This window comes from Heterocephalus glaber, unplaced genomic scaffold, assembly GCF_053883595.1.
Source record: "Heterocephalus glaber isolate CG9 unplaced genomic scaffold, H.glaber_assembly_v1.0 deba00001689, whole genome shotgun sequence".
Lineage (NCBI taxonomy): Eukaryota > Metazoa > Chordata > Mammalia > Rodentia > Bathyergidae > Heterocephalus > Heterocephalus glaber.
This window is the reverse complement of record NW_028258414.1, coordinates 2,167,049-2,183,916: the sequence shown is the minus strand read 5'-3', so window position 1 is coordinate 2,183,916 and position 16,868 is coordinate 2,167,049. Positions and strand designations below refer to the sequence as shown.

At 39.4% G+C, this 16,868-nt stretch overlaps 1 protein-coding gene across 4 annotated transcripts in view; it reads left to right on the top strand.

The window, feature by feature from the left end:
• Adam10 (ADAM metallopeptidase domain 10) overlaps window positions 1-16,868 on the top strand; it is a 125,504-nt gene that overhangs the window by 60,741 nt on the left and 47,895 nt on the right. For all 4 annotated transcript variants that reach the window (XM_004855733.3, XM_087198998.1, XM_087198999.1 and 1 more), the window contains one exon: window positions 13,731-13,831. In XM_004855733.3, coding sequence (XP_004855790.1) covers window positions 13,731-13,831 — 101 coding nt within the window. The remainder of the gene's footprint in view (window positions 1-13,730; window positions 13,832-16,868) is intronic.

Sequence of the window (16,868 nt, the reverse complement as noted above, 5' to 3'; positions counted from 1 at the left end):
AAACAAAACAAAACAAAGCACTGTAATAACCATCTTTAGCTTACATGCCAGACAAAAAGAGCTAACGGGATTTTGTGTCCTTCAAGCAATAGTTTACCTACCCTCATTCTGGAGGATGGGCAGATAAATTTACTTCTTATTGGCTCTTTAAACTCTGTAGCATATCCATGGTCATACTGATAAGAATAGGTACTGCTTGACAGGTACTTTCTATAGTGTGATATACTATATAAAGTGCATATTAAAGTTCTTTACTTGCATCATTTACTTTCATCCTGACAATAGCTTTCTGAAGTAAAATAAGAACTGCAGGCACACGTATCATCTGTACTTTATGTGTGCGGAAAGAAGGCTCAGAAAACTCAACTCAGTTGTGGGCTTCATGTTCTTTATCACATGCTCCTTTGCTTCACTCATGGAAAAATACCCGTAAATTCTCATTGCCTTTTACTTCTGGGGCTTTACTGAAATCTCTTGTCTCCCTAAAATCATACATTTGCATCTATTGGAGTTTGAGGCCTAATTCTTTAGTTTGGTAAAATAAAAACTGGACAGGTAATTAAAAGAATGAGGGTACCCTTGATGTGTATTGCTACCTTTTTTTGGTTACTGGGAATCGAACTCAGGACCTCGCACTTAGAAGGCAGGTGCAGTGCCACTGAGCTAAATCCCTGGCCTATTGCTGTTTTCTTATGACCTACTTGATCTCCAGGAATTTGTTTTCATACCGAAGTACCACGTGATGATTTATGTATGTACTGTGTGTGCCTAAGTGGCCCTGGAGCTCTTGTGTTGCTTTCACCAGAAGGGAATGGTAGGGGTAGCACTGGGCCTGAGGTAGGTTCCAGCAACAGTGTAGCCGCCGTCCTCTTCATGCTGAGTGCAGCTGTAGGCATAAATGTGTAAGACACCAGGGAAATGGATAGCGCTGTTCTGGAGAACCTTAGGGGATGCTTCTGCGGCTGTACCAGAGCACAGACAGTTTTCAGCAAAAATATTTAATAACTTCTGCAGGTGCTTTGCTTACCCAGTTAGATGTGAGGCTGATAACCACATAAAGTTACCAGTGTAAAATTCACGCTTGTTCAGTTCTGGACTGAAGTAGTAGAAAGCATTCTCTCCTAGGACAGAGAAGTGTGAACAGTTATGACAAGGTAAGAACACCATTTAACCCTTGGCCCCTCAGCACAGTTTACTTGAAGAAAGTGTGAGGATAGCACGGTCCCGTACACTAGAGCAGGGCTCTTGTCATTAGGAAGTGCTTAAGCACATCTGGCTTGCAGTCAGCAACCACATAGAGAACCTATGCTCTTCTGGTTACTACCTGTCCCATGGCAAAGTCTAAGTCATTTTTTCATGCTGTATTTCTATAGAAATGCTTAATCTCTGAATTTAAAATATCTTAAATATGTAAAGCTGCAGAAAAATATACTTGGGTTTACTCTTTTTATTTCAGATTTCATATTTATTTTCCTGTTTGTGGTGTAGGAAACCCTGGAGAGCTTGCATCTGGCCATGCTTTATAGGACCCTTCCTTTCAGCCATTGCCCCTTTCTCCAGTGCCTCAACGGGCAGCTCTCCAATTTATTGTGCTTAAAAATTAAGATTGTTAAACTTCATTTTACCATTTCAGGATAGAAGTTTCATTCATGTGGAAGTCTCTTCATTTGTGGAAACTTTGGGATATTGGTTTTAAAACCTTTGAAAAAAAATCAGATCCCTATTGTGGTATCGAAGTTGTTATCATAGGTACATTTCATCACAGTTCCTAAGGCTTCTAACTCTTTGTCACTGTTAGTGGGAAGGAGAGAAAAGGAAAGGAGGAATAGATGGCGGATTGAATTGAGTATTGATAATAGCTAGCATTTTCATACCTGATGTTATCAGATTGATAGTGTCGTTCATGTGAAATTCTGAACTTTCTCTAAAAAGTGTCCTGGCTCTACTTAGGTCCAGTGTGGAGCTTGGAAATCGGCCTGTCCTGTTGGGTGTGACAGGCTAGTTAGCGTAGCCATTTGGGAAGGTTGAGTGCTGATTGTCTGATAATTGCTTCAGCAGCAGAGTGGTTTGAGATGCTGATTACAATGGCCCATGACTTCAGAACTCTCGTGGTGTGTACAAATGTGTTAGTTAATCTCTGGACTGTGTTATTTAATTTACCTGCTTAGCATTGATCTTAAGCACTGAGCTTATTTCAGTGCAGTGATTTGAAAGAATTATGAAAATTTAGAGGTGCAGCTAGTTGGTCAAGGTACATACCTGTGTCCTGGCATTCTTGGAGGCTGAGACAGGAGGATTGTAAATTTGAACCCAGCTTGGGCAATTTAGCAATGCTGAGACCTCGTCTCTCAAAATTTTAAAAGTGGGGAGGGCTGGGGCTGTAGCTCAGTGTGAGGGCCCTGGGTTCAATCCCTAGTAACCGCCCCCCTCATTTTTCTTTTAGAATTCTAAATAGGCACAAAATCAGAAAAGTTGAGAGGGCCAAGAGAAATGATATTTTCACTGTGTTGTTCAGGCTGGCCTTGAACTCACTGTGTAGCTCCAGCTGGCCTCAAACTGGGAGTAATCCTCTTGCCTCAGCCTCTCAATTGCTGGGATTATAGGCGTCTGCCACCATGTCCAGCAAGAAATGATATATTAAAAGTACTGTTTAATTAGAAATATAAGAGTTGAAAATAAGATAAAAAGAGTAAGGGGCTTAGTTCTTTTAGGCAGAGTTTGGAGAAAATATGCTGAGCTTTTTTAAAGTATGAAGTCAGAAGCTTAGTTTATATAAATAGGACTCAAGTTGAAAAATTTTATGTCAAGACCTTTTCTGATTAGTTACCACTTACATTTCTGTATGTATATGTGTAGTTTCGTATGTTTTAAAATATAAATACATAAAATATTTTAGCAACAATAAAATCCAATGCACCATTTCAGAAATAAAAGATTATTGACAATAAGGTTTATATACTGTGAAATAACTTTGAAACTCATCTTAGAAAGTAAAATTGTATTTGGAATTTTTGTCCCTTCTGAGATCTCCTCATGATTTTCTTTGGCAGTGTTTGGAGTGTTTCACAAAGATAATGAGTAAGAAATTTAATTTATTGTACAGTATTGGAGTTACGATGAAATCGTAAATGTAATTCTCACTATTCTGTCAAGTGAAATGTTTCAGAGTTTGGAAGCACATTAGTTTGTAAACATTTGATTTGTTAGTAAGAAGAGTGAATTTGAAAGCTTTGAATTAAGACTTCACAACCATGTACATTTAAGAAACATGGGCATTTTATTTCTTCAGCATACCTAGTTAGCAGACTGTTCATGGAAAATAAGGTTGTTTATGGTAAATCAGAAAGTTGGCATAGTGCTGAATGAGATTGAATTCTATAATTTTAGTTGTGGGAAGGCACTAAATTCAACACTAAAGACAAAGAAAACCGGAGCCTAAAAAGTCTTGTACAACTTGTGGAAGGTGTTGTGACAGGGATCTGTCTCTTGGCTTCCACAGCACGAAGAATAGTTTCAAAGGTCACTGAAAGTGAAAAGACATAATGACATTGCACACAATTACAGTGAATATTAAAAAGAAGTAAAAGATTAGGAGGAAACTCAGTTTAAAAGACATTGGCATTAACTGATTTTGCGGAATGGCAGTCATTCACTACTGGAAATGGGGCAAGTTTATACTTTAGAGTCAACTTTTATGAGTAATAAATGATAGAAGAAACATTATTTAGGACTGTTCATGTCCTGGGGATAACTGGAGTGAAATCCAGTCTTATTTATTTCTGAGAAAAGGTCCTTGCTCCGTAGGTCAGACTTGCGACCCTCCTGTGACAGCCTCCTGAATGCTGAAAGTCCAGGTGTGCTTCACAACTGACCCAGCCTTACATTTATTGTAGTGGTTGATGTTTACACCATTCACCTTGTGATAATGCCTGAGCACACTGGTCCAGGACCTTAGCCCCACCAAGAACTGCTTCTATAGAGAGGCATTGTAAGATCTGCTTTATTATGAAAAAATTAAATTCTGTTCATAGTTTATAGATTTGGGGCCTATAACCTATGAGCAATCTTGCCAGTGTATATTTATATTTGGAGATTAATCTAGGAGTACAAAGATGTGTGTTTTATTGATTTATCTAGGGATTCTTGGGATCAAGGATTTAAAGGCAACCTCACATATCAAATAGTTAATGCTGTGTCAGGATTCAGTCCATCTGCTCTAGGCCATACAAGTTGGCGGTAGACATGGTAGAGAGAAGTCTACCAGATGTGCAGAGACCTGGAGCATGACATGTAAGAGGAAGGACTTAGAATTCACAGCAGGTGATATATTAGAGTATCTTTGTAACCTGTGCAGGTAACTTACTTTTTTGAAGTGTCATTTTCTTCATGTAAAAACAGATAGAGGGCCAGGGATTTAGCTCAGTGGTTCTGGCGCCTGCCTCGCAAGTGCAAGGTCCAGAGTTGGATCCCCGGTACCAGGTACCAAAAAGCCAGATGATAGACCTGAACACTAACAGCCCGTACTGCATCTGAAATTTGATGGTTCCAAACTACTTTTCCTCTGAAGGTGGAATGTTTTTGCTAATTACCAATATACTTCGTTGTTTTTGAGGCAGCCTTGCTACATAGTCCAGGCCAGCATTGAACTTACTGTGTAGCCTTGGCTGGGCCCAGACTGGTGATCCTCTTGTCTTAGCCTCCCACATGCTGGGATTACAGATGTGTGCTTAAATGTGACTTAAAATTTACATTCTTCTAGTGAATTAAGTAACAGATGAGATGTGTCCAATACCATTCACATTTTTGTGACTAGTCCTTCAGATCTTATATACCATTTTAAATAATTTACTATATAGCTTAGATCAGTAAATGTAGTACAGCATTTTCTTTTTAAATGGTTACATGCATTTAAATTTTTTTATTGATAAGTGTATTATCAGCTAACCAAATAATGGACATAAAGATTATTCCCTCTTTTTTACTGTTAAAAAGTGTTGCAGGTAACATTATTGTGAATATTTTTCTCTCTAGCATTTATATGGTGTTTTGAGATTATGTCCTAAGTAGTTAGCATTTCAGTTTTGTCTTATATTCCAAGATGACTCTGAAGAGTTTATATAAATTTATACCTAGAAATTTAGTATTGACTTAATACCTTAATGTACTGGCGGTAGGTGTATTTCTCTAATTGCGCCACAAAAATGTTCCATAATTTTTTAAATTACAGAATTACAGCAAGGTTCACACACTACATTTGGTTATTACCAGTCTCTAGTTGGTATTCTTTTTTTTTTTTTTTTGGTACGAGGGGATCAAACTCAGGACTTTGTGCTTGCGAGGCAGGCGGTGGAACCACTGAGCTAAATCCCCAGCGCAGGTATTACTTTTTAACAGCCCTATTGCGGAAAGAATTATGTGTATAAAGCATATAGTTTGTTAGCTTTTGGCATATGCATGCATCAGTGAAAGTTACTAACACCATCATGATCCATTGGCCCTAAAACTTCCTTCTCGGTGTAATCATCCCTTCTTCCCACCCATCCTGATTTCCTCATGTACTAACCTGTTTACATAGAAACTTAGCATAATTATTTTGAGATTCAACCCTCTCGTGTATATATTAGTAGTTTATTCCTTTTTATTGATAAGTGGTATTCCATTGCATTGATACCATAATCTATTTGTGTGGCTATCCATTTATGGATATAAGAGTTGTTTTAGGCTTTTGGTTATTACAGACAACTATAATGTTTATATTAATTCATTGAGTGTTGGTTGGTTAAAGAGAAGATAAGGTTTGTAAAGAGGTGAGAAGATGGAATTAAATCTAAGGATTTATAAGGTCTGGCTTTGCTGTCAGAGCTCTAATAAAAAAGACTTTTTGGAAATTTAAGACAAGCTTTATAGAAGTAAGCAAGAAGAAGGAATGTTCTTTTTTCTATTTTTTAATTTTTGAGATGGAGTCTCACTAAGTTGCCCAGGCTGGGCTTGAACTTCTGATCCGCTTGCTGCCACCTCCCAGGATTACGGGAGTGATGTCCCATGCCTGGCTAGGAATTTCAGTTTGTGCTGACTGCATGTAGATTCCTTTGCCCTGAGCCCATATATATCCTTCACAGTGCAACTCAGGCACCATTTCTCCCGAGCCTTTTGTGACCTCTCAGTTCTGGGTACCCTTTCTTTACTGCTCTTATTTATTGGCGAGGTCGTCTTGTATTTTGAACCCAGCAGATCATTGGTCAGATGACTGACCTTTGAGAAGAGGCTAGGAAGGAAACCAGTTGTTTGCTGGATGAGTAATTAAATTCAGCCAGTGTTTAAATAAATTGTGGATGATTGCAGAGAGAGAGAGTAACACTCAGAAAATTAATAATTAAATGTAATACTTGTTTATGTGTCTGACTAGATTGTAAACTCTTTAGCTAGATTATAAGCCCTTTGAGGGTACATAGTCTGTCACTTATTTTTGTATTTCTGGTGTTTAATAAATAATTGTTTTTTCTTTTATTGTTTGCTGTATAAATTAATGCAGTTAAAATAACTTTGAGGCTGGGCATGCTGGCAGGCACATGCCTGTGATCTCAGAGCGAGACCCTTTGTAAAAAAACACAGCTGACTGGGGTACGCTCAGCACTCCCTAGTTCAACACCTAATACTACCAAAAACAAACAAAATTGACACTCAGGTAGGAAATTTCTGTGCGTATAGGCCATAATTTTGAATGTGCCTTTTGTAATAGTCAGTCTGTAAAGTAGTTGGGGATTTAGAGCACTCTGCTCCGTAGGCTTAAAGTGGTCGACAGTTCCCCTGCTCATTGCAGGTGGAATGCGAGCTAGGAGGTTGTTATTGGTGCCAGCATTTTATGTGTCTTTGGCTCATGGATGACCTTTGAAAAGAGGCTTGAAAGTTAGTTCGTGAGAAATTAAACTCAGCAAGTATTTATTGGTTAATGAAGGTATAGCAAAGATTTAGACTTTAAAAAAATATCCAGAGGCCAAGTTCTCAGTAATAGAGAGCCAGAATGTTATAAATGTTGTGGAAAAGTCATTAAAGCCCTGAGGGTGGCCATACTGAAGGAAGCTTGGGGAGGTGTTTTGGCCCACGCTTTGGGAGGTTTCCATCCATGGTGCCTTGGCCCTGTCCACTCTGAGCCTGAGGTGGCGCACTATGTCATGGCAGGTGCACCTCTTGGTGGTTGTGGAAGGACCAGGATCCTGATAGGCCCTTCAAGGGCATGCCCAAGTGCCTCACCTCCTTCCACTAGGCCCCGCCACCTAAAAGGGTCTACCACCTCCCATTAGTTCCACAGGTTCGAGTCCAAGCCTTTAACACATTGGCCTATGGGAGACACTTCAAACTGTAGCAGGTTCCACGATTGATTTTTTTTGGGTACCGGGGATCGAACTCAGGACCTTGAGCTTATGAGGCAGGCAGCAGAACCACTGAGCTAAATCCCGGCCCTGATTTATTTTTAAATTAACATTATTTGAGTGCCTAATCAATATAAGATACTTTAGATACTGTGGATGCAGGGGTGAGTAGGGCACAGATTCTGTCTTTTTGCACTTCCAAGTCTCATAATTCCATTTGTAACTGATCAGAATAATAAAGCAGTATTACTCCTGTTGATCTGATGCCCAGGATTCCCTTGGCATCAATACTTCTTTCCTAAAAACCATGGGTTGGGAGCAACATGCCTGGCTCCACTCTGTCACTGGAGTTTGAAGAGAAACACTTGGAGTCCTTCTCTCCCTCCAGACTCTTCATCTGTGCTCCAGAGAAAAGGGATTCACTCTTCCTTCTGCCCTCATTGTTATTTTTGGCAACTTTGGGAATAAATCACAATTTTTCTAGGCAGAGACTCCCTTGCAGATGTGATAGTAACAAAGCAATTTTTATGCATTATCTGTCATGGAGTCATTCTATCCTAAGTTAGGTTAATATAGTAAAAGTTGGACTAGTTGATTGGATGTGTGATTCCTGTCCTGTTACCAGAGAGATTATAACCACTCTTGGCATCTCGTGATCAAGGCCTTGGGCCCTGCAGTCAGCTTCTCACCCTGCAGGTCACAGGGAGGTCGGGTGGCCTGCAGGGAGTAGCCAAGAATATGTTTCAGATGTGGTTCCTGGGACAGGGAGTCTGAGCTGTAAATATTCCCCCTTGGTGACAATTAGCTAGAGCTACTTTCTGTTGGAGGCAGAGTCACAATGTATGTATTATTTGTGTATTTGTGTTAACTGGAACAAAACAAGAGGTTTACATGCAGAGGAACTGGAAGAAAGGCAGTAGATGTAAAGCTGGTCTTTGTTTTAAATAGGCTGAATATTCTGCACCCATGACTCATTCTTTGTGAAAGAATATGTTGTTTGGCCTTTTCTGGGGAACCACACTGCATCCTATGATTCTGCATCTCAATGAGGGGTTATTCATTAGTTGAACAAAGGCATTTTCTAGAAAGAAGATTATATTGTCAGTAATTTTAGAGAGAAAATGTCATTGTCCATTTTTATAGTTAATGTATTCAGGGAAAAAGGGTTCTTTCAGAAGTTTTGGAAGTATATGGGAAAAATTTTACACTTGACTCCTTTTTTTTCCTATTAAGAGGTTAATACTGACAGAATTTGAAGCATAAATAAATAGTGTTTTGTTGCTTTGGAAATATTTTTTTTTACCCTAAATATCAAGCTCTCAAAGGAAATTTGTATCTTTAATTTATGGCACATTAAATATAATTTACAAAACAAAATACTGATTCTTTTAAAACACTGATCTCAATGTTGTTGATTTAAATTATAGTGTACTAAATACTAATTTTATATATTCCCTTATACCTGGATTGAAAAGTTTTAATGTTGTGACAGAAGACTTTAGAAGTCACAGCCCATTTGCAGTTTCTGGATGATTTTGAGATCCCTTGTGGTCTCAGCTTGCTGTCCAGGCCTGGCCTGCCCTCCTTAGTGGCAGAGTGAGGACTGCCTGGTGCTACCTAGGTGAAATGTGGTTGAGCATGGACTCTGGAAAGCGGGTGCAATTGCGAGGGTGCTAAGGAGCTAACTGTGCGAGGTTACAGATCTCAGTTTTTCTTCAGCCCACTTCAGCTGCAGGGCAGTAGGTAGAGCGTTGCCTTTAAGCAAGAGGTAAGTTGGGGGTGTGGGGTGGGCCACAGGGAGTTGAAGGTGAATGCAGTGGAGGATTGGAACCATTGATGGGTTGAAACCGAATAAGGAGAGGAAAGACGGTCCTGAGGTGACAGTGAACACCGGGTGGGCAACACTGGTAACTGGAGGGCCTCACCGGTGTTGAAAGATTATCAGGGTTGAGGACTGCCCGGAGAAGATGATAGGGTGCTCAATGTTGAGATGAACAAGTGACCCCAAATTCTGGAATTACAAGTGTGCACCTGTGAGTGTTTCATCACACGAGGGTTAGGGGCTGGGTACACGCCTGTAATCCCAGCTACAGCTACTAGGGAGACTGGGGAGGAGACTTGGCAGATCCAGTGAGACTCTATCTCAGCCCTCAGGCTGTAGCTCAGTGTGAGGACCATGAGTTCAGTCCCCACACCCCACAGCCCCACTCAGCACACTCACAAAGAGGGCAGGGGAGTGTCTGCCCAATAATAGGAAGAGTTCTGGGACTTCTCCTGATTCTGGCTGGAATTACTGGAGAAGTTGTCTCTTGATCCTCGCCAGGGCCTTTGCGTGTTTTGGTTGGCAGTTTATTCCTACCCACCTCTACCTGCTGTGTATACTTAGAATGTCTAGGGACGCTTCATCTGAAAACTGGCTGTCAGTGACTTAACCGCGGGGCTGTTCTTTGGCAGATCCAGGTGAAAGATTGTTCATGTGGGAGGAGGGTCAGCCATGGGTGTTGTGTCTGGGAGAGGCAGTACTTTGGGGCTGGGCACGTGAAGATGGCTTGCTCAGGAATGACACGATGAAGTAGAACTGGTTAAACACAGCTCTTTGAAGGAGCGTGTCCAATTCTATAAATTTAATCATGTTAAATATATGTTGTTTTCATTGAACTTAAATTAGCCTAAGGTAAATGTCAAAATAGGTTCTCACTATCTTCAATGTTGACTCTCTTCCAGCACATCTAAAGGCACCACACACTGAGTCATAAAGGAAAAATAGAACACAACATACTAATTGAATTAAAATTTACTTGTTTATCACATTGGAATAAAAATTAAAAGTTTGAAAATATGAGATTTGGCCTCATGTATTCTGTGTTGAAATACACGAATGTGGGTATTTTGGAAGCCTTTGCACTGTGTTTGCCAAGTCCCAGCTTGAGTCAGCAGCAGGGTTCATGCTCTCACACGCACTGTTACCTCACAGACACACCGTTTTTTCACCTCTGATTCAGGGGAGAAGCAGCCAGAGAATGTACCGTGTTTTAAATTTTCTTTTTTTTTTGGTACCAGGGATTGAACTTGGGACCTTGCGCTAGCGAGGCAGGCGCCGGAACCACTGAGCTAAATCCCCAGCCTGTACTGTGTTTTTAGTTACTGTAAACTGGACTGTCCCAGTATCGGGGCAAAAGAGCACAAAACAATAGAAGTATAAATTACTAATATCACACTATGAATTTGGCAGTATACAGTACTTAAAATAACCGGCAAAATTCCAAGGATCAAGTCTGTTAACTGAACAAGGAACTTGAGAAAGAGAGAGAGAGAGAGAGTGTGTGTGTGTGTGTGTGTGTGTGTGTATGTGTGTGTGTGTGTTTGTGTGTGTGTGTATTTGTGCGTTTGCCTGTAAAGTCTTCCTGTGTTGATTGAATTGAGCACTCTGGACCAGGAGGAATGCCAGCAGCTGGTGGTCAGGTGGTCCGGTGGTCCGGGTATGCTAGGTTCTGTTAGAATCTGGGCAGGGTTCACTGGGGTATTTTCAGGTTAAAATTAGTAGCAGAAGGATTGTGGTGTTTATACCCAGGTCTACAAAAAAGATGGGAATTGAAAATATTGGCAAACTATACTGTGAAACTTCCCAGCCTTATGGTAGAATTGTATTAAATATGTATTGGACAGTATGTATCTTCACTTTCCCAAAGCCCACCTGTGAAATAGGAAAGTAATGAATATAACAGACTTTTCTTACCCAACACTGTAGTAGTGTTAGTTTTCCACTTCAGAATTATTTGAACTTATTTCTCAGATATTACAACCTTTTAGATCCAGCTTTATTTTGAAAATTTCAAACCTACAAAAAAAGTTAGAATAATTATGCAATGACCACCCATATCTTCCTACTAGATTTGCCAGTTTTTAGCATTTTGCACCCTATCTCCCATGTGCCTTTTTGGGGAACCATTTTTGGCAGTAAGTTACAGACATGAGATTTCATTACTAAATTTTTGAAAATATATAAATTGGTCTCATTCAGTGTACATTTTCCGAAATAGTCATAATAATATTTTAGTCCTAAAATTATCATTAATTTAATAATATAATTTAATATATCTATAAAAATTATATAAATCTATGAAATTTCTCTAGTTGCGTAAAAACATTTATTCCATCTCTTTTAGTTTCTTAATTTACAACAGATTCTGCACCTCCAGTTCTGGAGTTTTTTAAATGACATGTGTTGTTTTTTAAAATTTTTATTTTTATTAGCATATATTTGTAGTACATAATGATTACATTCATCATAGGGAGTTGGTACATGTATGTAACACATCTTAATTCTTTTTTTGTTTGTTTATTTTTAATTTTTTTGGTACCAGGGATCGAACTCAGGACCTTGCGGTTGCGAGGCAGGTACTAGAACCATTGAGCTAAATCCCCGGCCCTTAATTCTTTTTATTTCCCCATTTCCTTCTGTCCCTTCCCCTTCCCTCCATCTCTTGGTCCTCTTCCTATCTGCAAAAGATCTGTCACCCTGTTTCCCGTTATCCATCTCTCATTTTGCTCCTCAACCCATTCATACCTTGGGTTTCTCATTTAAAAGAACTATGGGACATTTAAGTGTGTGTCTTACTTCACTCAGCATCATGGTCTCAAGGTGGAATGACATACATCTTCTGTCTTCTGTTTAGGTTGGTGACAGCATGTCCCTCATTCTCAGTATGTCTTGAGGGTTGACTGACTTGGTTAGGTGATGCTGCACATTTGTTTGTTTTTTTTTTTTTTTTTACACTTAGTGTATGTTTGCAATGCATAGCAGTTATGTTTGTTTTGGGGAGTTTGTATGTGTGTATAGCATATCTTGATCATTTTTGAAGTCTTTCCCCTGGGCATTTCCTGCTGTGTGACACAAGGAAGGCACCTAATACTAACCTTTCTCCGACTGGGAATGCTAGGAGCATTGGGTTCATTCACAGTTTGGACCAGAGTGCTTTAGCATCCACTGATCATCCTTGCCTAAATTAGTTTATACACGTGCAGTTGCAAAATGGTAATTTTCATTATATCATTCTTTTCACATTTATTGATTTTCTTTTACAGCTGTTTCTGATAAAAACTAAGGTTTAAATCAGACTGTCTTGTCATTGTAGGTAGGTTACCTATAACCCTACCACTTACCTGCCAGTTTAAATGTTTTTGGCAGTATTTAACTAAATTTTCCAATGAAATAGTTTAGTGTTCACTTTGGGTTCTAGATTTTCTTTTTTGGGGGGGAGGTTCTAGATTTTCTTAAGAAATTGCTCACAGTGTTTATAATTGTATTTTAGTGTATTATATTTATAAGCTCCTTAGGATTTTCTAGCACTGCCTCTCATACCTATATCTTGGTATTTTGTTTTGTCAATTCTTTTAATTGCAGTTACTGGATTGGATTGTAAAATATGTTTATGAACTAAGGAAGAACTTAATAAAAAAAGATGTAGAATTTTGTGAGACTGGAATAGACTTTTTTTTTTTTGGTACCAGGGATTGAACTTGGGTCCTTGCGCTTGCAAGGCAGGCGGTGGAACCACTGAGATAAATCCCTGGCCCTATTTTATTTTATTTTTTTTGTGATATTGAGGATTGAACCCAGGGGCTTCAACTGACCTACATCCCTATCCCTTTTTAAATTTTAAATTTTCAGATGGAGTCTCACCTAGTTGCTAAATGACCCAGGCTGGCCTGGAACTTGTGATCTTCTTGCTTCAGCCTCCTGAAATAGAACTAATTTGGTTAAGGATAAATTAATCACTGTTTAATTGTGATGAAAAAACATGATAAAGTTATTTGTAGAGAATTCGTATGAATCATACACTGAATAAATGTAAATACAATCCACTTTTATCATGCCATTGAACATGTTTCTAGCTCACTTTTCATTGAGGCCAGTTGCTGTTACAGAACAAATTCAGGGCAATAGTAGCGATCCATTAACTCAGCTGTAGTTGAGGTTGAGGAGGCTTTGTGCGCTTGTAATATGTCTGAAGGGAAAGGTATAAATTACAGAATGAGGTAAACTGGGGACTTAAAATGCTCTCTGTAGCCAAAGTGGGGAAGGTTGAGAAAGTTAAATCAAGAATAAAAAAATGATTGTTGTCCTGTTTTAGAATTCACAAATCATCTGCATAACAAAAAGCTAGAGACCAGTGAGTTTTATTGATGGAGGAACCTGCCAGCTTTTAAAAACTTAAAGAGAGTAGTGTAATGTCTTTTTCATAGGCACTCAGCAAGAATTTGTGGCCTTCGTTAATTATGACAGTTGATTTTCCACTGATGAGATAATGGGTAAATCTAAGCGTGTAACATAACGGGTGTTTCTTCTTTGTGCCTCAGACTATCCTCACAAATACGGACCCCAGGGGGGCTGTGCGGACCACTCAGTGTTTGAAAGGATGAAGCAGTACCAGATGACGGGGGTGGAAGAAGCAACACAGGTAAGGGCTAGCTCACATTTAAGAATTAGAAATGAACTTGGGCTTGTGTTGTTGCAGATAACAATGTATGTTCTAGAATTTCTGAAAGATTGACACTGCTGTGGTAAAATATTTACATCTTTAATGCTCAGGTAGCTTGTCAGTGGTAAAGAGGTGGTGCTGAGGTTGAATGTGAGTCTGTGTGACCCAAAAAACATTACATGTCCACAGTCTACTCTGCCTTCAGATTTCATCATAAAATTTTTAAAGATTGAATTTTGTGTTTTATGTAAATGTAAGTGTATGTGTGTGTGTGTGTGTGTGTGTGTGTATATATATATATATATATATATATATATATATATATATATCTCAAAATTAAGGTTACCAACTTGCCTTGGTTTGCCTTGGATGTTCACCTGGTTTTTTGTTTGTGTTTGCTTTGCTTTTTGAGACAGGGTCTTACTATGTAGTATAGTCTGGCCTTGAATTTTTGATGATCTTCCTGCCTCAACCTTCAGAGTGCTGGGATTGTAGGTGTGCACCACCACACCTGGCTATTCATCTGTTTTAACACTGAAAGTCTTATGTCCCTAGACAAACAGGGATGGTTGTTCAGTCTAATAAAAATCTCAGTGCTTATGATTTTTTAATAGTAAATTTTGGGGCTTTTTTTTTTTGAGTCAAAGTCTCACTATACAGTTCAGGCTGGCCTTGAACTCACTGTGTGGCGGAGGCTGGCCTTGAACCCAAAGTGATCCTCCTCCCTTAGCCCCACCACCATGCCTGGGTTGTTTTTTGGGCTTTTTTGGCATTTGATTTAATTTTCTTTCTTTTTTTCTCTTTCTTTAATTACAGGTGGCAGGTTATAGGTGTCAAAACATTTTTTCTTTCATGATAAACCATTTATCATATTTGAGGTAGTCTTTCTAAAAATGGTAGGGTGGAATGATGTTTCTTGAGCCATGGAGATTTGAATTCAGAGTTCTATTTCAGGTGGACTGTTCAAATATTACACAAGATTTTATTCATGCATTCATTAAACAAGTACAGTATGTACCATGTTGATCTGCCCAATGTCACAGATAGTGTACTAAGTTCTGGCAATATGTGGAGATTAAGGTGAAGACTTGTTCTCAGCTTATAAACAATTCAGGGTAGTAAGAGATGGAAAAGGTTAAAATCAGGGTAACACTCTGCACACCGGAGAAATAGCTAACCTAGCCTTGGAAGTATTGGAGAGCAATAATCAGAAACTAAAAGAATAAAGAGAAGTTAGGTTAGCCATGAGGAGATGGAAAGAATATCTTAAGCAGGAGGATAGATAAGAATCTTTAACTAGAGTCCAGGAAACTAATTAGAAGTTGCTATATCAACAGCAGTCTATCTGAAATACAATGAAGGAGAAGTTATTATTAGTAGTAATATCAGAGTATGTCCTGTATTTTAGAATAAGTATAAAAAAGAATGACCTAACTGGGCGTGGTGGTGGATGCCTGTAATTCCAGCACCCAGGAGGCTGAAGCAGGAGGATCTCCAGGCCAGCTTAGAGTACCCCCCCATTTACATGACCTATGCAAGGAAAATCATGAAAACCTGTAAGAAAAATTAAAGATTAATTTTAAATAAATGAATAATAATGTTAATGGAAAAATATTTAATATCATAAAATTGTTCTGTATTCATTGTATACTCTATGCCAGTACAGCATGAATCACAACTGGATTTTTCATAATACTGGATGAGTCTAAACCAGTGATGGTGAACCTTTTAGAGCTTTCAGTGATGCAGAAAGCCTGCTGCACCACGTGTGCCATAGGTTTGCCACCACTGCTTAAAATGTTACAGGAAAGACTAAGGGCTAAGCAGAAGTAGGTCCGTCTGGATGGCGAGCAGGAAAGTGGGACTTAGCCAGAGTGTATGAAGACTTGCAGGACTTGAGTGTGTGATGTTATGCAGAGATGGGAGTGACTAGAAGAGCAGATTTGAGTTCTCAGAGACCTGTATGGATCTTAAGCTTTGTTATGTGGTACAGATGTAGTCTCAGATTGATGAGGAGAGATGTAAGGACCACTGGATAAATGGAACTGGAAAATGTTTATCCACTTGGGGAAAGGTGAGGTTGGATCTGTACCTCATGCTGTATTTAACACAGAGAAAACCTCCAGATGGATCTAAGTAGTCAATGTCTAAGGTGACGGCTTTGGAACTCTGAGTACAGATTTCCCTGTCCAGCTGTGTGGAGCCACAGGGATGCGCTTGGCCCCTGCAGTGCCCCTGCTGGACAGCAGCAGAATGCCAGCACCAGAGAGCCGGCTCACAGTGTGAACTGCGACCACGGGTCTTTGAGGAAACCACTGGAGAAAAACTGCCTGGGGACCTGTGAACTGAACCCTATACAAAGTTAAATTTGGGGCCAGGGATGTAGCTCAGTGGCACTGCGCTTGCCTGGCAAGTGTGAGTTTGAACCCCAGTACCGCAAAAAAAAAAAAATTGGTAGCAAGTGCGAGCCATGTGATGATAGGGCTAACCTGGCCTAGAGAAAAGGCTACTTCAGACCTGCCTGAACTGAGCAGAAAGCCAGCCTCCAAAAAGTCAAGGTGGTTTTCAAATAAATTAGTTGCTTGTCAGATAGAAGCTCAATAATACTTGTTAGAGGAAAACAGATACCCAACGGTGTGTTGTTCACAACGTGCATCATTTAAAGAACATTCCTGGATGATAAACTGCCAAGGTGGTCCGTAAATAGGAGAAACACCCAGATAGAAACAGCATCAGAAATGACAGGCATTAGCTGACAAGGACTTTGCAACAACTATTACTCATGTGTTCCAGAAATTAAGGAAACTAATGAACACAAAAAGGAGAGAAAAGAAATTATAGTAGACTGCTGGGCATAATGGTGCACTCCCGTAATCCTAGCCCTTGGGAAGCTGAGGCAGGAAGATCACTATGAGTTCAAGGCCAGCCTGGACTACATAGCAGGACCCTGTCTCAAAAAAACAAAAAAACCCCCAATTATAGTAAAGAACTAAACAACACTTTTAGAAACTGAAAA